General features: G+C 48.4%; 1 protein-coding gene across 1 annotated transcript in view; it reads left to right on the forward strand.

The window, feature by feature from the left end:
- DIAPH1 (diaphanous related formin 1) overlaps positions 1-26,256 on the forward strand; it is a 1,645,861-nt gene that overhangs the window by 1,320,339 nt on the left and 299,266 nt on the right. Inside the window, exons 21-23 of the mRNA XM_069654133.1 lie at positions 22,649-22,750; positions 22,843-23,082; positions 23,563-23,692. Of these exons, the coding sequence (XP_069510234.1) occupies positions 22,649-22,750; positions 22,843-23,082; positions 23,563-23,692 (472 nt within the window). The remainder of the gene's footprint in view (positions 1-22,648; positions 22,751-22,842; positions 23,083-23,562; positions 23,693-26,256) is intronic.

Here is a 26,256-nt window from a genome sequence, read left to right on the forward strand (position 1 = left end):
GCCCGACGTTTCGACGAGTCACAAGGCCTTTATAGGCACAAAAGATACGACTAGGCCTCTACCCGGAAATCCATCTGCTAAACCTTCTGGTGGCATGGACAGTCTTTCTTTGTCTCTCGACGATTCGGCGACTATTCAAAGTAGCATCCGAAGGATCGCAGCGGTGGTGGGTCTTATCCCGACCCCGCCAAAGATTATGGGTCAATCCTCAGAAAAGGTTTCGGCGGATTATCTTCCTGATTCCGATGGGACTTAGTCAAGGGACTCTCTCCGACACCCTTAAAGGTTCCCGTCGACGCCAAAGGGCGGAGAATGTCACTTCTCCTCGCGCCGGCCCGTTCGGGTCCTCTAAATGGACTACAGAAAAGTTTGAGGGTTGTATGGATCGGCTGGAGCGGATTATCGCCTCTTCAGATCATCCGCCCCCGAAAAAAGCACGGGTAGACCCTAACCTTCAAGTTCAGGTAGACCAGTCTCAGGTTTCCCAACAAGAAGACATGATCCATATGGATACTTATAGAGATATCTATAATGAGGAAGAGGAAGCGTCCTTTCTCGAAAACTATGAGGACTAACAGGACACGACAGACAACTGGGAGGAGACCCAGCAGGAAGAGGAAAATCCTTGGACACAAGATCAGGACGCTGAAATTGTAATCCTGGACTCTCCTCCCTCCACCCTGGCTCGCCAGGCTTCCCCGGTGCATGACCAATTGGCTTTCAACTCCATGTTGAAAAAAGCGGCAGAATTCTTCAAGATTGCCACCCAAGAGGCGGTACCGGAGCAGGATTTCATGGAGAATATTATCAAAGAAAAACCTCCAGCGAGTCAATCCATCCCCCTCCTTAACTCTGTTCGGAGGTGGGTAGCCCCATCTTTGGTTACACCTGCTCAGACACGGGCAGTAAACGCAAGAGTCGAAAAATTATTTCGACCCTCTCCGACCGACCATCAAAGGGCACGCCATCCCGGATTCACTGGTCGTGACTACCACTCGAAAGAGGGGAGGGGTACCCCTTGCCACGGGTGAATCACCACCGGACAAGGAGTCTAAAAGGTTGTATGCCCTGGGCAAATGTGTCACATCAGCAGCTGCATACACCATTCGGTTTGCTTATAATACTACGCTATTAGCAAGCTATGCTGATACCCAATGGAACTTACTCCAAGAAGGCCTCCAGGAGGTTCCTGAACCAGCCAGAACAAAGCTTCTCTCCATTGTTTCGGAGGGAAAACTGGTTAACCAGAATATGGTGAAGAACACCCTGGACACTGCAGAAACAGCAGACAGGTCTCTTGCACAAGGTACTCTTCTGAAAAGACTCGCATGGCTGCGTACATCGGGCTTCAGACCTGATACTCGGGCCTCCCTCATTAATAAACCCATTGAGGAGACTAACCTCTTCGGGAAGCAGTGGATGAAGCGTTGGAGACGGCCAAGAAGGAGCACGAGACTATTAGGGCTTTGCACCAAATTACACAAAAACCCTCCTCCCAAAGGGGTAATAATTCTCGGCGGTCCTTTCGAGGACAAGCCCGTGCAGGTCAGAACAACTACGGCACGGGTAACTTCAACACGAATCAAGCATCCGGAAACCCTACTTACTACCCCCCAAGGGGTCAGAAACGCGGCAAGGGTAGAGGCAGAGGCCCCAATCCCCGGGGAGCCACGGCCTCTGGTCAGAAATGACCACCAAGTCCAGGTCCCCTCCCATGGCTCCTCGGTCGGGGAGCGATTAACATCTTTCCTAAAGGCATGGGAGGGGATAACTTCCGACCAGTGGGTCTTGAAGACGGTCGCCCACGGTTATTGCGTGGAATTCGCCCGACCTCCACAGTTCAAACCGCCGCGCTCACGGCGCTTTTCACCGGACCATCTGGAGATCCTGATCCAAGATGTGGAAGCACTGCTGGGAAAGGACGCCATAGAAGCCGTCCCGATTCTTCAGGTAAACAAGGGTATCTATTCAGTGTACTTCCTTGTACCCAAAAAGGATCTCACCATACGTCTTGTTCTAGACCTGCGCCCAGCGAACAAGTTCATAAAGCCCCAGAAGTTTTGCATGGTAACACTACAGGGGGTGATCCCATTGCTGAAACAGGGGGACTTCATGGCAACATTGGCTATGAAAGATACATACTTTCATATTTCAATGTTGCCAGCGCACAGAAAATACCTAAGGTTCATGGTTCAGGACAAACACTGCCAGTTCAAAGTACTCCCCTTCGGCATTGCCTCAGCGCCAAGGGTGTTTACCAAAGTCCTGGCAGTGGCAGCAGCACACCTGCGCAGACTATCAGTCCCAGTTTACCCTTACCTCGACGACTGGCTCATTACGGGGACTCGTTCGACGCTTGTTTTTCGAACACCCAAAGAACAGTAGATCTCCTCTTCAGCCTGGATTTTTCAATCAACAAAAAGAAATCCAGCTTAGTCCCCAGCCAAGTAAAACAATTTCTGGGAGCGCTAATTTGGATGGAAGACGGCCTTGTCTTGCCCTGCAGCGAGAGGGTTCAGACCATGCGCTCTCAGATTCCTCAATATGTAGCCAGTCGGGAGGTGACGGTACGCAAAGCGATGTGTTTTCTAGGGATAATGGCGTCATGCATATACTTGGTTCCCCATGCGCGGCTGCGCATGCGCCCCATGCAAGAGTGGCTCAACAGCCAGTGGTGTCAGGCCAGCGGACAATGGGAAGATCTGTTAGTTGTCTTGCCAGCCCTCGTTCTCTCTCTGCAGTGGTGGTCAAGAGAAAACCTCTTGAAGGGGAAGACCTTCACCACCCCTGCAGTGGAAGCCACTCTTACGACAGACTCATCTCTCACGGGGTGGGGGGCTCACCTGCTACAGCAGACAGCACACAGAGTGTGGTCCCCTCAGGTAGCGTCCAATCATATAAACTTACTGGAGCTACTAGCGGTGTTCAAAGCATTGAAAGCCTTTCAGGGGCAACTGCAAGGGAAGACAGTGCTGATCCTAACCGACAGCACTACAGCAATGTATTACCTGAACAAACAGGGGGGCACTCACTCTCCAGGGCAATCCAAGCTGTCCCAGAACATTTGGATATGGGCTCTCAAACACAAGATGTTTTTGTTGTCCCAACATGTTCCAGGGGAAATCAATCTTCTGGCAGACGTACTCAGCAGAGATTTTCCTCTACCAGAAGAATACGAATGGCGGCTGCACGAAGACATTGTGTCCAACGTCTTCGCAGAATGGGGTTTCCCAGAAATTGACCTATTCGCTACGCGGGAGAACTCCCACTGCCAAAACTACGCCTCCAGGTACTGAGTCCAAACCCGGCTCCTCGGGATGCAAATAAGGGGACATGGGAAAGGAGGCCTCAACCGTACTCCAGTGCACAGATATTTCTTCCTCGGACGAGGAGCACCAGGTGTGCGTACACACGATCCTGGAGAATGTGGGGGATGACGACCCGGATGGCGAAAATCCTGATGGGGACGACAGAGGTGATGATGGCAGACCTGCCGCTGATGACGGTGCGGGCCCAGTAAGCCTACCACCCGACCACTCCAAGGGATGTATCACTGGACATCCTTTCGACCCTGCACACCCTGGTATCAGAGATTCAGAAACAGATGCCGCCGGCCCCAGACCAACCTCTGTGCGAAAAAGAGGAAGCAGCACCCTACGCCGCTGCATCAACCTCCACATGTGCCCTCCCCCCGCCAGAAACACGGGGACAAACAAGACGACATGGCCACGGTGGGCGGTTCGCCGTAGCCAAGGGCTTCTTCCCTGGATGAGCTGGGGTTGTTCCATGCCATGGTCGCCAGAGCGTCAGAACTCTTCCAAATGACACCGGAGGAGACCAGGAAGGGTGGTTTCCTTTATCAACAACGCGAGGCCAAGAGGAAGACCATCTTGGACGAACGATCCAAACAGTCCTTTGAGGAACTCCACTCCTCAGGTAACCAAGAGAAGGGTAAGACTGTCAGATTCTGACCCCGGGAGTGAGGCTGCAAAGGGGTACTACTGGGATGGATGGTATTTGAAGAACAGAAGTGGAATGCCCAGAGATGAGATCTGGCATCCCACTTTTCCTAATCCCAATCAATCCTACCTGCCCCCCCCCCTAATGTCATAGGATATCATCACGCATGTCCTACTCAAAGATCTTCCATCGAACCCTCACACTTGGAGGAAAGCAAGAAAATGTAAAACCGCTTTTTCTAACTATAACCCAGACTTATCCTCCGTCCCTCTAATATAAACTGAGAACCAATCTTTTTCTTCCCTGTTAACCTCATTTACTGAGTATACCAGAGTGAAAGAACCAATACCAATTTCCTATTCTAACCCCCCTCGACCAGAGACACGGTATCCCCCTTCCTTGACAGGGACCTACTCAACCCCTCCCCTCAGCCTTCATAGAATGTATTAAGACACACAATCTTCTCCCCCCCCTGAACCCCAAGTATTACTCATTCAAGTGTGGGTGAATTCATAAAAGATATTACATACTACTCAGACTGGGTTCCGGGCCGGGCACGAGCCATAACCTTAGAGTCCTTGATACAGTTATTAGAAGTACTCTTGGGAAGTCAGACACTGTACTTAGTATTTGTGGACTTCAAGGCCGCTTTTGATAGTGTTGACAGGGCACGCCTATGGGAGAAATTACACGCAGGAGGCTGCCCGTCTTGGCTGATTAACATTTTGAAGGGCCTGCACCAGCATACTAAGGCTGGTGTTAGGCTTACAAATGAAGGTATTGTAATGGCGATGGTTGAAATGCAGAGGGGTGTGAAACAGGGTTGTACCCTAGCACTGACCTTGTACAATCTATATATGTCTGATCTCCCAGAATGGCTTAATCCAGTGGTGGGATGCTGTCCAAGGGTGGGTTTTTGCCCCATAGCCTGTCTTTTATACGCAGACGATCTTATTCTTTTAAACCACACTTACTCTGGTGCAAAGGCCATGTTTGAGGCTTTGTGTAATCATCCGACCGTAAACAAACTCACCATCAACATGAGGCAGACTAAGGTTTTGGCTGTATCTGCAAAAAAAGTAACATGTCCAGACTTTAATACGTGTCTAGGAAAGCTAGAATATGTTGATTCGTATCCTTATTTAGGACTAAACATAAATGGTACTAAAACATATAATAGTATCATAGAGACTAAGAAGATAAAAGCTATAAGGATGACAGTGCAAATATTGAAATTTGCAAGAGATACAGCTGGATATTCACTAAAAGGGATATTAATGCTATATGAGCAATGTTTTGTACCTATGGTCTTGTATGGGCTCAAGGCCCTTGCTATGCGAGACATAGCTTGGCTAGATGAGATTGAAGGTAGTTTTTTGGAAACTGATAATGAGACTCGGGGCATCCATACAGTATATTAGACTAGAACTGGGTCTGACATCATTAAGAGCTGTATTACGTAGTAGAAAACAGGCCCTATTATATACGAAATCCATGTAGACCCTAAATTTGAACTGCTTGGATTATTGGCGGATCCCATGCATCAAAACAACAGTTTTGAAGCTTTGGTTAACAACCTTTTTGATCAGATAGGTTGGCAACCAGATTTCTCTAGGGGTACCTCTTATGAAATTTTGCAACGTGTCTTTTAAAAAAAACGAAATCAATGGGATTGGGTCGCAAATTACACTTATGTGGAGACCCTGGCCAATCATATTTATATGGAAGGGGTATCTCAGTTATCTTAAACCGCAATTGTACATCAGACAATGCCCGTGCTTGAAGGTGCGTACCTAGGTTGAGGCTGCGGATAAATCAGCTCCAAGTATTAGCTCTAGTAAGACCACAATTGGGCCTACTTGGTAGCGAGAGATACACCCATCTTTGTAAATTACCTGAATACATTGAGACACCTAGGCATATCCTGACGGAATGTGCTACTATTTGTAGTGCCTGTATGACTGTTACGACCATTTGTGTTAAACTACGATTTTATCAAGAGTGACGATTTTTGGGTATATTGCCTGAATACAGAGAATCAAAAGGTACATATTGCACTTTATCAGGTTTGGGAAATAGCCAGGAAGAGGCTTGGGCTGGTGAGTAGAGGTAATATACCATCATAATTAAGTAGAATTAAATAGAAAGTGGAAACTACATTGTTGAGGTTGGTTGGTAAAGTACTATAGATCTTAATAAAATAGACCGTGTTTTTTAGTTTTTGGTTTTATATCTTGGGATTTTGTAAAACTGGGTGAGATCAGAAGTATTGATATACTGCACAATGTTAGCATAAAGAAAGAAAGTAATATAGAACTTGCATTGAGGAAATTTATTGTAAAATAGTAAATAGAAAGTTTTTAATAAGTGGATGTAATTCAATATTACAAAATGTTATTTTAGCACTGGATTGATGTAATCTTGACGGTGGATATTTTAGATTCAATGTTTGAAATCTGTTGTGAATGTTTTTATGAAGATTTTTTGTAAAGTTTTGTACAAAACTAAACAAATAAAGAATAATAATAATTGTCTCGAAAGGCTTGCATTGCAAAGCCGCCAAACCGGATGAGGTCTATGAACAGGAGGAAAAATCCTAGACAACCTCTTAAGGTGGGCCTTAACAACCGGGTTGGCTGCCGAAAACACCTGCTCAGGGGAATTCTTGTAAGCCCTGATGACTGCCAAATACATGCAGCAAGTATCCACCTGGACTTCCACAACAAGCCAGGTGTGCCGAAAAGGCCAGTACGTCATCCAGAGGACAGGAGACAGAGTCCAGGCCCTTTTCGCCAGCCCAATGGCAGAACCTAGGACATTTGCTCTTATACTGGGACCGAGTCAAGGGCCTCCTGGCCTGTTGAATGATGTCCCAGTTGTCATCTGAAAATTGAGCGTTCTGAAGCCTCAGCTGATCAGGAACCAGGCCGCCAGGGCCTGTTTGGACGGGTCCGGATGTTCGCGTGCCCCGCCGTGCTGTGTCAGGAAGCCCCCTGCTGGGGATCGGAAGATGGTCGGGACTCTGGGAGCACAACTGCAGCAGATGCAAAAACCGGGTTCTCGAGGGCCAGTAGGGGGCAAACCGAATGGGGCTGCAGTCCACTGAGGTCCGGAACTTGGAGCAGAGGGGTGGGCAGGAACGCATAACAACTGTGGCCGTGCCAACAGATCTGGAAGGGATCTCCCAGCGAACCCCAACACTGACCATGAAGCAAACTGGGGGCACTTGGCATTCCGAAGAGATGCAAACAAATCCAGGTCTGCGAACCCACAATGCTGAAACAGGGGCAACAAGGAGTCATTGTGCAACTCCCACTCGTAGGTGTTGAACCCCAAGCGACTCAACTGGTCCGCTGCTGCATTGCTGTCCCCCAGGAGGCAGACTGCCGAAACCCAAAAACCCCCAGTCAGGGCCCATTTCCAGATCGAAACCGCCTCTGATTGGTGCCTCTGCCAGTCCCTCCAGGACTACTCGCCGGCTGCTCTCCCCGCTCGCTTCTTTGAAGAGCAGAGCGGGTGCGAGCAGTCGCCGGTAGCCCTGTGTGCCCAGATTACAGGTCAAGCCCTGCTAGGTCCCGTGGGCCTCCAGTGAGTTGTTTCTGTTAATTAAATTTTATTGTTCGCGCTCCGAGCGCGTTGTACTGCCCCCTGCCTCCTCCCCCTACAGCCACTTCTTGGTCCTCCTCTCCCTTCCCACCCACACCCCCTTCCCTTCCTCTCCTCCTACTGGGCGCCTTCTGCCTTAAAACTGACCCTCCTGGGCAGCCCCCCTGCCCGGCAACACCCTTGGCTAAGGGCCCCTTAGGCAAAGGGCGGCTCCTACAGTTGCGGCTCCCGTTGTGTCCGCAGGGGACGCCAGGCGCCAGTTCATCATTGTTGGCTCCACCTGCTCTCCCGGCCCACCCCTCCTACACCCATGGTTACTTAATTACGCATTGTGCCAATACTTACTGTGGTTTCTTGCAATGAGGCATTTTCCTCCCCTCTCAGGATTCCCAAACTTAGGTGGCCTCTCCACCGGTTACCTAATACGCATTTACTGTTGTTTCTTGCACTGTGGTAAACTAGGCCTTTTCCTCCCCTCTCAGGATTCCCAAACGTAGGTGGGTTCTCCCTTGTTCCATATTGAGCACTGTGTGATCTTTAACCCTGAGAGTCCATCCTACTGCACTACTGGTTTGCCGCTCGCTATCTTGTCTGCTTGCTCTCGTCTGTCTCCCCCCCACCTCCCCTCCCCCCTATTCTATGCTGCTCTCTATCTCACCTATCTTCTCTAACTGCTTCTCCATTGACTATCCTGCTCTCCTCGCTAAATCTGGTTGGAAAAAGTTTAAAAAGGACATCCTGGTCTCCAACCCAGGCCTCCCTATCGCCGACACCTACACCAGTGCCTCCTCCAAGGAAACTCTTTCCGACATCCTCTTTGTCGTGCCTTCACCTGACCTATGGACCCTTCATATGGTCTCTGTGCTCGCTCCTTTCCCCTCTTCTCCCATTAATGGTGGCACCCGTTGGGATGTCCTCTTGGCCTCCTTCCACTCCTCTAAGGCCATCATTAATGTCTACTCTAATGGGACGTCTTGGTCCAAGGCCCTCAGGCCAACCTTCACCTCTTTGATAGATGCTTCCCGCGCCTCATCAACTTCCTTTCCTCTCCTGCTGTCCCCCCTCCTCTGTCCTCGGCTACCTCGCCTTCCTCCTCCATCCCTGCCCCCGCTCGTGCTCCTCCTTCACCTCTGCAGGGCGTACCTCTGATCTGTACCCCTCCCCTGAAGTCCTTCAAGGATGGCAACCTTCTCCACATTGCCACTCTTAACTCTTGCTCTGCTGTCAAACATTCCTCTGATATCTGTCACCTTCTTGAGGAACTGGACCTTGATGTCCTCGGTCTCCCTGAGACATGGTTCACGGCCAGCTCTGTCACCAGCTTTGACACACTCCTACCTGACGGCTACAAGATCCTCTCCGTACCCAGGCCCAAACGTGCTGGTGGGGGTGTTGCCCTTATCTTCCCTGAGTGGATTCCTGCCACTGTTACTCCTATGCAGACCTACTCCTCTTTTGAATGCCTTGTCTGCCGTCTCTCTCTCTCTCTCTATCTCTCTCTCTCTCTCTCTCTCTCTCTCTCTCTCCCTTTCTCTCTCTCTCTCTCTCTCTCTCTTTCTCTCTCTCCCCTAGCTATCTATCGGCCACCCGGTCAGATATCCTCCTTCCTCTTCAGATTTCCTCCTTCCTCCCCGAGTGGGCGGACCTCTCCTCCTCACTCTTGTCCTCAACCACTCAACTCCTCTTTCTTGGAGACTTCAACATCGACCTGGATGCCTCCTGTCCCCCCTCTGGACACTTTCGCGACTTCTGCGACTCTCTCTCACTCTCTATTCTCCCGTCTGGGCCGACTCATTCTGCAGGGCACACTCTTGATGCTCTGATCTCTTCTGACCTCCACCTCTCTGTCCCTCTCTCCACTCCTCTCTCCTGGAGTGATCACTTTCTCCTATCCTCCCACCTCACCCTCCCCACCCCTCAGGCAAAGCCACCTTCATCACTGCCACCGTCCTTCTTGGTCATCCGACCCATGAAGCGCGTGTCAGTTGAGGCTTTTGCCGCCACCTTCTCACCCCCCTCTCTGCCTTCGGCTGACTCCCACCCTGACACAGCCCTCTCCACTCTCCTATATCTGATACTCTTGATATCCTTGCCCCTGTCATGAGAATCTGCCTGAAGCCCCAAGCCAAATGTAACTCATGGGATGACTCGGATCTCATCACCCTAAAACGCAAGTGCAGGGTGGCAGAGAGGAAATGGCGTGCTTCATGTTCATCCTCTGACAAACTGGCCTGCCGCCTACTCCAAAGGCAATACCGGCTCTCCGTTCTCACCAAGAAGAGAGCCCTTATCCAAGGCCGCATCTCATCGGCATCTAACAACTCAGCTGAACTCTTTAAAATCTGCAAGGAACTGGCCAACCCTGCTGCAGTCCCTAACTCTCCTGTCCCCTCCCAGGCCCTCTGCACGGCACTGGCTTCTCACTTCATTTCAAAATCTCAGGACATCCTGTCCTCACTCTCCTCCTATCATCTCCCTCCCACTATTCTCTGCTCTTCCTCTGGCCCTTCTGCAGCCACCCCTCCTCCATCCTTCTCTGCCTTTCCCCTTTTCTCTGCTGACAAGGTTTATAGACAGGTCCGATCTATGAAAGTCTTGTCAAAACAGGTTCACCCCTGTTCCTCCAAAACTATTAAGGACCACATCGACTCCCTGGCTCCTGCCCTAGCTGACTTCTGTAATCACTCCTTTGCCTCTGGAGTCTTCCCATCCCCCCTTAAGCACTCCCTTGTGCACCCTCTTCTTAAGAAACCCTCTGCCGACCCCTCCTGCCCGGCTAACTATCGCCCAATCTCCATCACTCCCTTCCTGGGCAAGCTCCTGGAGAAACTGGCGATCTCCCAGCTTAATCTCCATGCTGAATCTGTTGGCTGTCTTCATGACCATCAGTCTTGCTTCAGAGCTGCCAGAAGCACGGGAACTGCTCTCCTGAACATCTGTGAAGACCTGCTCTCCAACCTTGACTCTAACACTCCGTGTGTTCTCATTTTGCTCGATCTCTCTTCTGCCTTTGATACTGTCAACCATGCCATCCTGCTCAACCGTCTCCGTGATAACCTGGGTATCACTGGTCAGGCTCTAGCGTGGCTTACCTCTTTCCCTCCAATCGACCCTCCCAGGTCCAACTGGAGCCCTTCCTTCCAGGAAAAGGTACAGTGAACTTCTTTTGCCAAGTTAACAGAGACTTGTGGAACTTTATAATCCTGGGTCCATTGTCACATTAACTTTATTTGTAACACTATTGGGTTGACCAAAACCCATTCATCCTATTATTTTGTAGAAGTGAGTACAGTAATTTGTTTTGGACTGACAGACTTAGACTTCCCTTCATTTTCTTTCCTTTAGGAAACATTCCTATCTTAGAGTTGGGGCAAGTTAGGCGTTAACCCATCGTGACCACTGGGAAAAAAGGTTTTCAAACGGTTTCACTGTTCTCTGTCGTCTCTTGATGCCATGCTTCTCTCACAATTGTTATAAAGTCTTGTCATCAGAGAGCCAAGTGAACCAGGAGAGGGCAGCCATTCTTTTGGTCTCCCAGTACTGTTTTGTTGATTCAGAAGTCGGAACAAAAGATTGAAAAAATGTTTTTTAAAAAAAATAAAAATAATCGCTCAAATCTTTAATCAGTGTATCAGGAGAAGGGAGGCTTTCTCCTGATACTGTACACTCTTGTGGAGCACACACTCTTGATTAAGACTTTAAACACGACTAAGGTGGAAACCAGTGAACCAGGAGAAGGGAGCCATTCTCCTTGATTTATTTGGACAACCACCCTGACGACGAGCACCCAAGTTTTCCTTAATTAGGTAGGGAGTACCCTTTAGAAAAGGGAAGGTTAGGCCTTTTCTTTAGTGTTGAATAAAGAAGTGTTAATACCACAGCACTCCTTTGCCCAACTGTTCGTCCAGCACGCCACATCACTCACCCGTGTAGCAGAAGTGATGGCGACTATGAAAATCACCTTTCAAATGAGTAATATTATGGAACTGGCGGCCCATAAGAAACATTAACTCTATATTCTAGTCCCAAGCCCAAGCAACAAACTGGCATGGGTGAAACTGATTACACAACCCTCGCAAAAATTGCATGACTGACTGTTGTAAAACATGAGTCCTACCACAGGGTTCTTTTGAAAACCAAAATGGCAGTAGGATACTCCTTTATAGTGCCAATCTGCAGGCCCATCCAGGACAAAGAAAGCTGAAAATCTAGAACAGAGGATGTGGAACAGGTAAAATGGTCCAGATCCCTCTCCAGCACGAAGCCGAAAACGTACACCACCTGCAGGCATGAATGGATTTGGTGGCGGGCCACATAGCAAAGAGGAGTATGTCCAGGATGTACTCCCACAAATCCCACTCCTTATACCTGTTAGGGAGAATTCTCTGTTTAGGCTGAATTTCCTAACCTAGTGAGTCCCCCAGCAGCTTTGCTGGATTTTTGGGTTTAATTTTTTTCTCCTGCCAAGAGTGAGACTCTTTTACCCTCACTCTTGGGCATGATATGAGTGTTTCTTTGAATCTAGATGTGTTTAATGGGCTATGGGGTCTTTTACTCCATAGGGCTTCATGTGTTTTTGTGACGGGTGTTACACAGCACCCTCAGTGCAGTAACCCAGGGGTGTCATAGTGAACCCCCATATAGACTCCATACCCTGGGATGGACTGACTGTCTCCCAGGGCATGTAAAGTCACCATTGACTTTACTAGTCTCAAATTCTGAACAGAACCAGTACAAACCATCATATTGTGGACGTACTGGCTGGGGCAATTCAATTGCCCCGGGGTCTGTTAGTCGAGGGGGCACGTCTCCGTCCCCCCTGATCGAGTTTTGGCTGGTGGCAGTGGATACTACTTTTTATATTCAACCGCAAATATTTTTCTATGGGATTTCCCATTGTTTTAGGCTACTATCTTTATTTAATTATTTACGGTAGCCTCGAACATACCGCCGGTTTATTTAATTAATATTAATTCTCCGGTTGGTATTTTTTGCCAAAACTTGATTCTAAAATGGCGTTTGTGTTCTCTTCTGTGACTTCAACCCAAGTCGAGCCCTTTGTTCCACTTTTTGGCGGGCTTCTCCACAGAAACCCTCCAAAGTGGTGCCCCTCTGTCTGGGGTACTTAGGAGGGGTGGAGGGAAATTTAGGCACCCTGGACTGAGTTGCCTAAGCAACTCAAGTCGCACTCCATCCTGATTGGCCCAAGTGGTGAGCCGGCCGGCTCCCCACTTAGCATGTTTGAGTGACAGCTAGGCTGAGTGAATGGGGGTTTGCTGCATAAAAGCAGGGCTTTGGGGACTGGAACTGCAGAAGTCGCCACAGGACCTAAGAATCCGACGAGGGAGAAGCTGAGCCGACCTGCCACGACACCACCACCGGTGGAGCCCTGCTGGACTACCTCACCACTTTTCCCAACGACAGAGGAAATCTCCCGCCGGAGAGTCTTCTTCCTTTGACTGGTGGGGATAACCAGTTTCACCGTCTTTTCGCTTTCCCGACGTACCTCGTGGCTGCCTTGCCCGTGCCAAGCACCCCGGCAACCGGGATACCACGTTTTACCACGACCGCGAAACACAGGTACCACCTTTAACCGGAAAACTCCACGGCTGGTTTCTTCCCTGGTAGTGCAACGACCTTCATCTTTCCTCCAAGTCGAGATCTTCTCTTCCCCTGGACGACGACGCAACTTGCAACCACTACCAGGAACAACTGCCACCGCTGGAGGATCCTTCCCACTTAAGGTACCGTGTCCCGCCTGGCTTCCCTTGCTACCGACTGTACGGGGTAGATTTAGCCCCGGCCTTCGAACCTGGGTTAGCCTGGCTAAACTTTTCTAAGCCTCTCTAACCTCTTTCTTGAACCCCCTGCAAGACTTTCTAAGCCTAGTGTAACTGTGTGATCTTGGGCGCATTTGTGCTCTGCTCTCTCGAAGAGTGGGCCCAGCCTTTGGACTTTGGCTCACCAGTGACTTTTTGCTCTCTGCCTTGCTAACAGTGTTCCTGAATCGTAGAGTGGTGTACCTCTTCATATTCTGTCTTTTTCCCTCCCTTTCTCACAAACTTATTAGAGTGTAATCTAGTTAAGCGCTCACCTCTGCATGAAAATAAGTGGTGTTTTACTGTGATTCATCTGATAGGGAAACGGAGTGTATATATTACAGTAGTGACTGTATTTAGAATATTTTTCAATAAGAGTGCCGGAGTGTTTCAACTGTGTGTTTTTAAATAAATAATTATATACTTTGATACCAAAGCTCTGGTCAGGGTTTGTTTGTATTATTGTATCTGAGTGCCTATTGTGTATACTTTGCATACTGCCTAACTCTTCTTGAGGGAAGTCTGACTGCTCAGCCACAGCTACCAGGTAAATCTGGGTGGTGCAGACTGCTACCAAATGGGTTTACTGCCAACACCTGTAGTCTTAAATCTTTTTCAGTGGTCCCTAAGGGAACTGCACAGGCTTCTGCCTAACACAAGGATTAGGTGCTCTTTGGTGTTGTTTTTAGTGTGATGCTTTCACACCCACCCACCAAGTCCATCTGATTGCTGTTGGCTCAAATTCACAGTTTGGTTCCTGCATAGGGAGCTCCAACTATTGTTGTGCCACACAGCTAGTGTTGGAATTATTTTTTATTGTTGGCCAACAGCGGCCTTAATGCTGGCACTATGAATGTCTCTCCTGTGGCCCTGTCTTCAAAATAATGCTGGAGCAGCGATCCTTTTTTGAAGTCTGTATGGTGCTTCCGTTTCTGAAGTGCCTGACCAAAGCATACCCATCTAAATCTTTCCTTGGCCCATAGAGGAACCTTAATTTAATGTCCATGTTTTTGATGGCAGCTCCCTTCAAACCTGTCCATTCCCGCCCTTTGAGGTTATTGACTTTCCTTGTGGCAATTACATTGACATGCAGGGTGTTGGAGTTGCAATCTCAATTCCTTTTATTTAGCTAAGCCAAAATCACACTTCGGGTTAAGCTAGATTCCTATCCATCTGAAGTCCATCTTCATCAAAGAATCCATTTACCTGTATTTTTTCCACCGCCTACGCATTTGAAGGTAGAACAAAACGTTTCATAGATTTGACCAAGTGAGGGTTTTGAATTTCTGTCCAGAACAAACAACAATATAGGTTGGACGATAAGTTATTCCTTGGATTCTCTGGTTCCAGGAATGGCAAGGCTATTTCCAAGCAAACAATTTGACGATGGATTGTGCTTTGCATTTTGACCTGCTATGTGTTAGCACATAATGACCTACCAGAAGGTCTTATGGACATTGTACAAGAGGAAGGCAACCATGCCTGTGTTACAGAGGAGTGTTCCACTGGTGGGCCTTTGCTAAGAAGCTACTTGAACATACAAGGACTCCCTCTTACACTCCTTGAATGGCGAGGATGCTAAGGTTGACAGGTCAGTGTTAATTTAGGTAATTGTTAAAGAAGTGTTGTAAAACCTCCTGTTGTAGCTCCTTGTCATCTTTGCACCTCATATTTGGTTAGGGTACAGCTTTGGGAATCTTTGAAAGATGAGAAACCATTAGCACAAGAGCATATTACTTTTTGAGGGGATTGGGTCCTCCGACGTATTCCATATCTATGACAAATAATCACCACAGCTGTGCTGCTTTGGAAAATTTCCTGCATCGATGACGTCGATACGCTGTCCTCGAGGGCCTCCGTTTAGCCGACGTCCCCGGATGTTATAAGTAGGACGCACGACGCCCGTAGCCTCAGTTCTGTTTTTTCCACGAGCAGGTTCGCTTCGAAGATCTCGTCGCGCCTCGGTTCTTCTGAGTTATTCTATCGGTTCTTCTAACCCGTTTATGAAGATTTCGTGATTTCTTCTTCTACCCCGCGGCCGGGTTTCAAGTAGTGTTGGGACTGTGGTTCCAAGATGTCGCTTACGGACCCGCACGATGCCTGCCTCTGGTGCCTCGGTGAGGACCACGCCACGGACGATTGCCAGTCGTTAACTTCAAAGGCCTTGCAGGAGCGTAAGAAGAAGCTTTCTGTCGGTAAGGTGTCCAAGCCCAGGAAGTCAAAATCCACTGGGCTTTCGACTGACGATTCGAGGGACGACTCTCTGCATCGTCTATGTAAGTCCAGGGGGTCTCGGTCCCGGAGTGGGTCCCGCCATTCCTCTGCCTCTTCGAGGCACTCACGGAAGCGCTGTCACCGGTCACCTTCCCCGTCCGAGGACTCGGCCCGTCGGCGGGTTGCTTGTCCCACCAAGCATTCCTCTCCTGCAGAATGGGATTCATTTCGTAAGGAGATGGTGATTTTTCAGTCAAAGGGCTCGGTTCTGTCCGTGCCGTTGAAAGACGCCGGCAGGGAACGTGCTAGAGACACTGTTCGCACGCCTTCGGGCTCAAGCAGTCGTCGCGATCACTGGGATCCTTCGAGGTCCTGGTCGGACAAGGTGGATCGCTCTAGCCATGCCCTCTCCAGGTCCCGGTCCTCGACGCCATCGTGTCCATCGGAGCCTGTGAGGTCTTTGAAGAAGACGTCGACGCCTTTGGCGCCAAGACCGTCGAAGGACTCTCCAGGCTACGCCTCCGAGGAAGCCATCAGCGCCGAGGCTGTCGAAGGACACGCTCGGGGCTCTGCCCTCGAGGCCTGTGTCGAAGCCATCGGCGCCACGCTCAACGTAGACGCTGATTCCGTCGTCTCTCTCAACGCCTTTCGAGGAGGATTTCTCGGAGGTGCCCCGGAGACCGGTGGAAACCCTGAGGAAGGCTCTGGCCAAGTCCAAACACGTGCCCTCATCCAGGGATTTAATCCAGCCTCTTGACTATATTTCTGAGGTGAATGAAGGGTCTGATGAAGGTCTGGTTCCTGAGGAGGTTCCTGATGACCTATTATCTGGTCATAGTCAGTTAGAAGACCTGCGTCAGTCTTTGCACGACGCCAGTGGTCTGGACACCTCCCCGGAGGTTGAGTTTGGTAGGCCTGAGCCGAGTACGCATGCTGAATCCTCGTACCGGCGCCTCATGTGGAGGGTAACGGAGTACTTGGGGTGGTCTGCGCCACCAGGAGATTTTCTGCAGGATGACCTGACAGACAACTTGGACCAAGGTCCACCAACTGACCCTTCCATATGGCCTTGAAAAGAAGGCTGGCAGCAGCTTGGACTGCTCCGGAGAGTCTCCCGGCAGTGGGAAAGTCTTTGCCAAAAAAAATACCGTCCTGCCAGTAGCGACCCGAGCTACTTGACTACGCACCCCACTCCGGAGAGTTTGGTGGTGGAGGCGGCTACGGCCCCGGCAAAACAGGCGTCGTACCCTACCATCCCTCCTGATAGGGATGACAAACATTTTGATGGCTGGGCGAAGAAAGTGTTTTCTTCTGGGGGTATGGCTTTACAGGCAGCCAACTCTGTGTGTGCCTTAGCACGTTTCACTCATACTCTGTGGAATTGTCTCTTTGGCGGCTGAACATATTCCGGAAGGGGAGGAACGGGATGGCTTTCTTGCTCTTGTTCAGGATGGCAAGGATGCCATGTGTGAATCCGTTCAGTCAGGTCTGGACGTGGCAGATTGTGTCAGCCGGGCCATGGCGGCGAGCACCGTAATGCGCAGATTTGCGTTGTTGCGGAAGTCGGGGTTTGCTCCTGATGTGCAAGCTCGGCTTCTCAACATGCCCTTTGATGGTGAACGTCTTTTTGGCAGCAAGGCTGCCGAGAGCCTTGAGAGGTTGCAAACTTCCAAAGCTGCAACAAAGTTGTTGAGCGCTGCAGTTCGCCAACCTCTGCCTTTTCGTCCTAAGGGACAGCAATGAAGGTGAGGTTCCTTTCGATACTACTCTTCCTTTGGTTGATCGAGAGGGGCTGCAAGTCAAAGGGGCCACCGTAGGAGTTCCAGAGGTGGATAACAAGGTACTCGAGGTGCCAAGGCCGCCCGGGCAGTTGCCTCTTTACCCTCAGGCAATGCCTCAGCCGCTTCAACTCAGTCATGAGGCCATGTCCCATGGTTCGCCGGTTGGGGGAAGGCTGGCGCAGCATCTTGTAGAATGGCATGCAGTTACTTCAGATGTGTGGGTTCTGGAGATCATAGCCCACGGCTACTGTCTTCCTTTCCGGCAGAGTCCTCACGACAATCCACCAGGGAATCTCTCTTTGAAGTGTCCGGATCCGCTTCTTGCGCAGGAAATCAAATCCCTGCTGGAGAAAGGCGCCATAGAACTGGTGCCTGTAGCGGAGAGGAACAAGGGATGGTATTGCCCTTATTTTTTGATTTCGAAGAAAGACGGGGGATTGAGACCCATCATGGACTTGCGTGGTTTGAACAAGCTCTTCAGGAAGCACAAGTTCAAGATGGTTACTCTCTCTCAAGTCCTCCAGGCCCTTCAACTTCATGACTGGTTGGTGTCTCTCAACCTCAAGGACGCTTACTTTCATGTGCCGATCCATCCCAAGCACAAGAAGTACCTGAGGTTCGCGGTTGGCGACTCGCACTTTCAGTTTTGCGTCCTGCCGTTCGGATTGACCTCTGCCCGAGGGTTTTCACCAAGCTCATAGTGGTGGTGGTAGTGTATCTCAGGAAAGGAGGGATTCACATCTACCCCTACCTGGACGATTGGTTGATCAGGGTGCGCTCTCCCGAGCAAGTCCTGGATCATCTGTCCGTCACCTGCCGCTCGCTTCACAAGCTGGGCTTCTCCCTCAACTTAAAGGAGTCCCACTTGACGCCAACAGTACATCGGAGCAGTGCTCGACACGTCCCTGGGGCAGTGTTTCCCTCCCCAGGTGAGGGCTCATCACATTCTGCAGATGGTGCACAAGTTTCAACATGCCCAGAGTCTCCCGGCGTTCGAGTTCTTGAGGTTGCTCGGCCTCATGGCATCCTGCATTCTTCTGGTGCCAGAGGCCAGGTTGCGGATGAGATCTCTGCAATGGGCTCTCATGAAGCAGTGGTCACAGTCCTCCGGCAGGATGTCGGACCCTGTTCAGCCACCCAGGACCTTCTGTGGTGGGCCGTCGAAGGCAATCTGATGAAGGGGGCTCCATTTTGGCTACCCTGGCCGGAGGTGACGATCGTGACAGTCAGCGGTCGTTGGTCTCCGTCGGAGTCCAGACTCCATATCAATCTGTTGGAGCTGAGGGCCGTCAGGCTTGCCCTGAAGGCTTTTCTGCCGACTGTGCGAGGGAAGAATGTCCTGATTCTGATAGACAACACAGTGGCCATGCACTACCTCAACAAAAAGGGGGGGGGTCACATCCTCTCAGCAGGGAGGCGATACAGCTCTGGTTCTGGGCCATCCAGCAGGAAATTTTGATCTCGGCAGTTCATCTGGCCGGAGACGAAAACGAGACGGCGGACGCTCTGAGCAGGCACAGTGCGATCTCTCACGAGTGGGAGCTGGCTCAGGAGATTCTCCTGGAGATCTTCGCCCTTTGAGGGACCCCACAAGAGGATCTCTTCACCTCCAGTGTCAACCGGAAGTGCGAAAGGTTCTGCTCGCGGGAATTTCCTCCAAGAGGAGGCTTAGGGGACGCGTTCGTGGTGGAGTGGTCCTTCCCACTGCTGTACACGTTTCCTCCGGTCCCCCTTCATCCCGCAAGTGCTACGGAGGTTCGGTTCCCGGATGATACTCATTGCTCCGGCATGGGCCCGGAGAACGTGGTGCCCGGACCTTCTCGACTTGTCCATCTGCCCTCCACGCAGTCTTCCCTAACGAGACGATCTGCTCTCACGGGAGGGAGGGGTCTGGTTCTCCATCCAGAGGTCAGATCCCTCAACCTTCACGCTTGGCTTATGAAAGGTTGAGGTATAAGGATTGGGACCTCCCTGAAGACGTTATGGAGGTGTTGCTTTCGGCCAGATGGCCTGTAACAAAGTCCCTGTGCCGTTGGAGAAAGTTCTGCGACTGGTGCAGGGTTAAGAATGTGGATCCTTTTTCATGTGACATTCCTGTGGTTCTGTCTTTTTTGCTTTCTTTAACCCACAAGGGCCTGCAAGTGGGTACCAATAAAGGTTACCTGACGGCGCTCTCTATATTTTAGCGCTCGTCTGAGGAGTGTGTTTATTTCAAAATTCCTTTAATTTCTCAGTTTCTGAAAGGGCTCACTAATGTGTTTCCACCGTCACCTTTCCAGGTGCCCAGTTGGGATTTTAACCTTGTTCTAAAATTCCTAATGGGTGCTCTGTTTGAGCCTTTACATTCTTGTCCTTTGAGACTGTTAACCCTTAAAACTGTATTTTTAGTTGCGGTTACTTCTATTCGCAGAGTGAGTGAGTTGCAGGCACTTTCTATTAAACCACCCTTCACGCTGTTCCATAAGGACAGGGTTGTCCTTAGGGTTCGTCCTTCCTTTCTTCCGAAAGTGGTGTCGGAATTTCATTTAAGCAAGAAGGTCATTCTTCCGGCATTTTATCCTCCTCCGCATCCTGGTAAGGAAGAGGAGAGGCTCCATAGGTTGGATCGTAGGAGAGCTTTAAGTTTCTCCATTTCACGCATGTCCCTGGTCAGAGTGGACGATCAGCTCTTTATAGGATACGCTAGAAGGCGTTTGGGACAAGCTGTTACTAAGCAGACATTGTCTAGATGGATTATCTTGGCAATTTCTGAATGTTACCGCTTGGCGGGTAAGGACCCTCCGGTAGGCTTACCGGCCCATTCTACTATGGGTATGGCTGCCTCTACTGCCCTGCAGAGGGGTGTTCCTATTCGTAACATCTGTGAAGCAGCCACATGGGCTGCGGTTATACTTTTGTAAGACACTACTCCCTAGATTCTATTCATGGGCAGGATCTGGCCTTTGGCAAGGCGGTCCTTTACTCTGCAATTTAATTGGGCATTCTAAATTTCTATATTGTAAATTCTTTTCCCTCCTCCATACGTTGGTACTGCTTTGGGAGTCTGTGATAGATATGGAATACGTCAGAGGACCCAATCCCCTCGAAGAACAAGTTACTTTCTTACCTGGTAACTTTCTTTCGATGGGATGGTCCGATGACGTAATCCATATCGCTCCCTCCCTACCTGCCCCGCTACAGAATTTCTTATGCGATTGCAACTTACGTTTCCGCAAGGCTTTCTGTGGTCATACTGGCAGAAGATTGGTGCCACACGTTCTGGGGAAAAAACTACAACTGAGGCTACGGGCGTCGTGCGTCCCACTTATAACATCCGGTGACGTCGGCTCGATGGAGGCCCTCGAGGACAGCGTATCGACGTCATTGACGCAGGACGGAGACGCCGAATATTTTCCAAAGCAGCACAGCTGTGGTGATTACCTGTCATAGATATGGAATACGTCGTCGGACCATCCCATTGAAAGCACGTTACCAGGTAAGAAAGTAACTTGTTCAACTGTATGTTATTTGCTTTCTGGGGGATATGTATATCCTCATCGCCTCCCACCTTACTCACTAAATTGGATGATGCCAATTCGGATTCTTACTGTTTCCCATTCTTAAGTATCTCAAGTGGATATTTCGCATTTCATTGTAACATGCTTCAAATAGCAGAACTGATATAGTGGTGGCAGCTCCAAGTATGAATGGTCCTGACTTCCGGCATGCTTCAGCGCCTGACCACACCTGCTGGCTGATGTGAAACATTTTCAGAGCTGACTGTCGGGGAACTTCCAAATATGAGGAAATATATGCATTAATCACAAGAACAGTACCAACAGATCAGTTGTATGTTATTTTCTCAGAGGCCCGGGATCCCACGCCAGCGATTCTTTGTGCTGCAACTGCTTTATCTTTCTCTGTCCTCTTTGAGGTAGACCCCAGTCCTGGACCCCCCTGTTCTTTGCCATGTTCCTTCTTGTACCCGCTCCCACTGAAGGCCCCTTCTAATTAACCCCACTCACCTGTTACTGAACCCGATTCAGCTTGCCCTCATGCAAAGCAGCATGCCACTGGTGTTTGAGTCACTGCTGAATAGTTAACTTGGGCGTGAATAAGCAGGTCTATTGGGTGATGAGCTTATTCACTTGGCATATTCACCCCGAATTAATTTAAGAGGTGAAATGAAAATGAGGCCGTCCATGTCCAGCTAAGGTAGCTCTTTATGGTAAAAACAGTGAGGCGATAAAATAATTTCATAATAGTATGTTGGTCTTGGGAATAAACTCTTCTGCTTTCACTCTTTTAATTGGTTGTATCTAATAGCCAAGACATGCAGTGTGTACTAGTTAAATAATGTTCTCCAATGTCCTGGACGGGTGCAACATGTATAGGACTACAATGCTTTTGGAAACAGTTATGAATAGAATGTTGGATCAAAGATGTAATCGTTTTACAGTGTGCACGTTGAGCATTGTTAAGGGAGAAATCCTATTTTTCAGGATTTCTGAGGCCACTTTTTAGGGCCCCTCAACTTTTTTCCCTTTATTTTTTTGGATCACAGTCTTTGCTTAAGTACACCTATCCCCCAGTTGCCTCTGGGTTAGTTGCGCTATACAAATGTCAAAATAAATAAATTCCAGCCCTTTTTTCCTTACTTAAGGTACAAGGTATTGGGTTGCCCCCATTTTTGCTCCAACGTACCCCTTGCCACCCTCTCCCCACAGACACGCTTTATAACTGTTGACCCATTTACATCTAGCACTTCTTAAAGTCCTTAGCCAGGACAGCAGATGTCAAATAATTATGCTTTTCTCAGAGTTTTCCAATGATGGATATTTACTGACCTTAAAACCATGATCCCTATTTGAAACTCCTCCCCTTTAGCCACCCCTTCAGGATACATGCTCTGCTATTTTTAGCCAGATCAAAAAGGAATTATTGTGTCATCACTTTTGTACAAAAAGGTCAAAGTTACACAAACGTGTGAGCTGCAGTGCCACGACAAGGCTTTTCACCATTTTGAAAAAATATGCCTTGACAACGAGTCTTGGATTGTTCATGTGGGAATTCAAAGGCCATTTTACATTCCCACCACATTTGTTAGGGTAGAGGAAATACGTAGATTAACTTTTATAGCCTACATGAGACATTTGTATATAAGTGTAAAGTAAAATTATTGGTATATTCAACTGGATCCATACCGTAGTTAATAAAATACATGTTGAAATAAGGTCCCATCTAATGGGAAATATTAAATGCAACTGGTCTTGTTCTTTTGAAAAACAGAATTTGATTAAGCAGATGCCTGAGCCAGAGCAGCTCAAGAGATTGGCAGAGCTCAAGGATGAGTATGATGATCTAGCAGAGTCAGAACAGTTTGGAGTTGTGGTAAGTGTAAAATAACTTGAGCTGTATTCAAAAAGACATGACAAAATATCATATATGCCTGTTTACATGCAAGTTCCTTCTTTACTTCCTAGATCAGTTCAGTCACCCGTCTGCGGTCTCGGCTCAATGCTACCCTCTTTAAGATATTATTTAATGAGCAAGTGGAGAACATCAAGCCTGACGTTGTGTCCGTGACGGCAGCTTGTGAAGAGGTGCGCAAGAGCGAAACCTTTGCAGCTCTATTGGAGATCATACTGCTGGTTGGCAATTTCATGAATGCTGGTTCAAGAAATGCTGGCGCCTTTGGATTTAACATCAGCTTCCTCTGTAAGGTACACACTTTGCCTTTTTTCTTTCTTCCTTCTGCCCACTCAAAGATCATGACAGATTAGCAGTTCGAAATCATACTTAAAATACAGTTGTCTTTTCTCCATCAAGAATGTTATTTTTTGTTACCTTGCAGTCCACTTAGATTTTGGTTTTGACTGTGAAAGGTACCATAATGGACAAAGGGACAAAGTGATATAATCTCAATTTCTGTTTTCTCTCCCCACTTACAGATTTTATTAAACATATAATTGTAGTAAGGATAAACACTGCTACATCAGTCAACTGAAAATATGAAAAGTGTTCCTGTAAAGGGTGGGGGGGGGACTTAAATCTGGGACGCCATAGTCCTTTTTATTCTGAAAACTTGGATTTTGTTTAAGCATTAACATGCATCTTGCTCACAATGTGATCAAATAAATAAAATGTGTTCAAGATGTTGAATTGGTGTTTTCGTTTGTGTTTACTGTTAATTTTTCTATCAGCTTAGGGACACCAAATCAGCAGATCAGAAGACCACGCTGCTACACTTTCTGGCAGAAATCTGTGAAACTGAACACCCCGAGGTCATGAAATTCACAGATGAACTAATTCATGTAGAGAAGGCTAGCAGAGGTACTTTTCTTTTGCTTGGTACATTGTTGCTCTGTGGGTGAGAAATATGAACCAAATTCCCTTATATCCCGGTCTCCCTTGGAATTGCCTGACGGCAGGGCCAAAAAGTCCTAAAAAGAAATCCTACCACAAAAGCTGAAAAAAAGTGCCCTCTTCTGTGCTGCATTCCTCCACATACTGATGTTGTCCCTATAATAAGCGCATCCTCAAGCACCACACTGTTCCTGTTTTAATGTCAATAGGCTGTTCTTGAAACTGTTCTCTTGCCAAACAATTGTTTTCAAAAAGAAAGACTGCATCAATAATCGGCCTACCTTACACCATAAGTGGTTTGCATGTTTTCACAGCAGTTCTCAGACTCCTCGTGTAGAGCTTGTGTAATGGGCCTCAAAAAACCTAACTCGCAAGCTCTTATGACCAATCAGTTAAGTGACTCTTCTGCACTTAGTGCCCATGAAGGATCTGGTACAGTAGCAGAAGATAAAGTTCATCTTGGAAAAAAGCGGTCCAGTGTCAGAAAGTTGATGCCTGCTGAAGCACTAAAGCTGGCAGTGTCTTTCACTGTTGGTGTGGAGGCAGTTCTCCCCCATGTTGACACCACCATTCGCCTTATTTGGGACTCTAATCCTGGATACTTAAGCTTGCACTTCTTGGAGGGAACACTCCCTATCTCAAAACGAGGATACCCATCATACTTGCCGACTTCAAGCCAAATAAGATTGTTAGGTTTCAGCAGAGGGCCATTCCAGATTTGCTTACCTTAAATATGAACACAAGAGGCCAGATTCTCAAAACAATTTTTGGCACAAGTGATGAGATGCCAAATAAACCTGTGTCCTATTCCCAAAGGGCATCTGAATGTGCTCATCAAAGACTGAACACTGGGAATGAGTACAATGGGGTGGGGAATGAGGGGGCAGATAGGCAAAGGTCAGATGTAATCAGAAGAGTTCTAGCAGGTAAATATGAGAGAAGGATGATAAGGTGGGAACAGACCAGCAATGCAGTTAAACACGTTATGTTATGGGGTCTTGTACCATGCACTGTTGCCACTTAGTTGTCTCTTGTTGCTCTGGCGGATCTGCAGTGGAAGGAGGGTTTGGGGTTTTGTTAGTGGGATTGAGAGGGAGAAGAGCAAGAAAGCTTTGATGTGCTGTTGTTACCTTCAGTTCAGAGAAACCGGTCATCTAGTGCGTTTTCGGGTGGTAGCTGTCATGTGGTGTTAAGGTATGATTGTGTGTGGTTTGGTTTAATGTCGGGTGTTGAGAAGTGTGTGCTGTTTGTGGTGCAGTAGAGGTATGGTTGTGTTTAGTTCAGAGTTTGAGGGTGAGTATGCAGAATGGTGAGTTTTTAGTACGGTTAGTTAGGAGCAACACATTTCGCCTCCCAACAATCCATCCAAGTGCGATCCATTTCCTGCCCCCACAATCCATCAAAGTGCGGCACACTTCCCACGCCCCACAATCCATCCTAGTGCAAAGATGAAGCTCCTCATCAGAGTCCTCAGTTAAAGGGTCATCCAGAGACCCACCGGACATGGCTGCGGCTCTGGGTTGTCAGTGGATCGCTATCCGACAAAGGAGCAGGCAATGTAGGAATTGGCAGCCAGAAGGCAGTCTCTCGGGCAGGGGATCTGATATTTTACAAACTGTGGAGGCAACAGATCTTATGATTTCATAGCCTGTGATGACAGCTTTCTGGAAACAAAAACAAAAAAGCTTCACATGCAGCCTGTGACTGCACTTGGGTAGATTGGAGTCCAGAACACCACAGAAGGCTGTGGGTTTATAGTGTCAGTAGACTCAGATACCAGCACAGTTGTCTGGGAGGGGAATTAAGAATCTGTGAGAGGGACATCCAGTAGAAAGAACATTACCAGGGGCACGTAATTTGTTCTTCTAATGGTTTGTATCCTCCCACAGATTCCTCATCTTTGATAGACTAGCATTGAGATTTACTAAATGGAGGTGGCACCAGTGAATGTTGCGCTATAGATTTAAACTGTGTAAAACAGCTTTTCCAAACCTTGCGTCCTGACCCAACAAAGAATCGAGGCAATAGTGTTTTGAGACGGTGTGTATCGAAGACCAGGTTGCAGCATTACAATTGTCTTTGCAGAGCTAAAGTGAGCCATACCTCTGGTAGAGTGTGCCCTACATTTTATGTGACATCCTCTCCGGCCAATTAACATTCTGAAATACACAAAATGATTTGTTGTGACAAGGTCTGCTTAGTCACAGCCTGACCCAATCTGTGTCCGGTATAACCAACAAACAGTTGGTTGTCTTGTCGAACCTTTGACAGCCTGGTAATGTAAAAGCTTAAATCCCTTTTTGGATCTAGCCTATGCAGTCTCTCTTCTTACTTGGAAGGACGAGGTGGTGGATAGAATACTGCCAAGGTAATTGCAAAGGAAATGCAATTGTAGGTGAGTGAAGAACGAGAGGGGAGAGGTGTAGGATATGAGGGATTTGAACAAGAAAGCATTTGAGTGGGATGAACATGGGCAGGGAGAGCAATGTTAAGAAAATAACTAGTTGCTTATTGTGTTTATTGAAAATAAA

This window comes from Ambystoma mexicanum, chromosome 3q (assembly GCF_040938575.1).
Source record: "Ambystoma mexicanum isolate Mex_15411 chromosome 3q, UKY_AmexF1_1, whole genome shotgun sequence".
NCBI lineage: Eukaryota > Metazoa > Chordata > Amphibia > Caudata > Ambystomatidae > Ambystoma > Ambystoma mexicanum.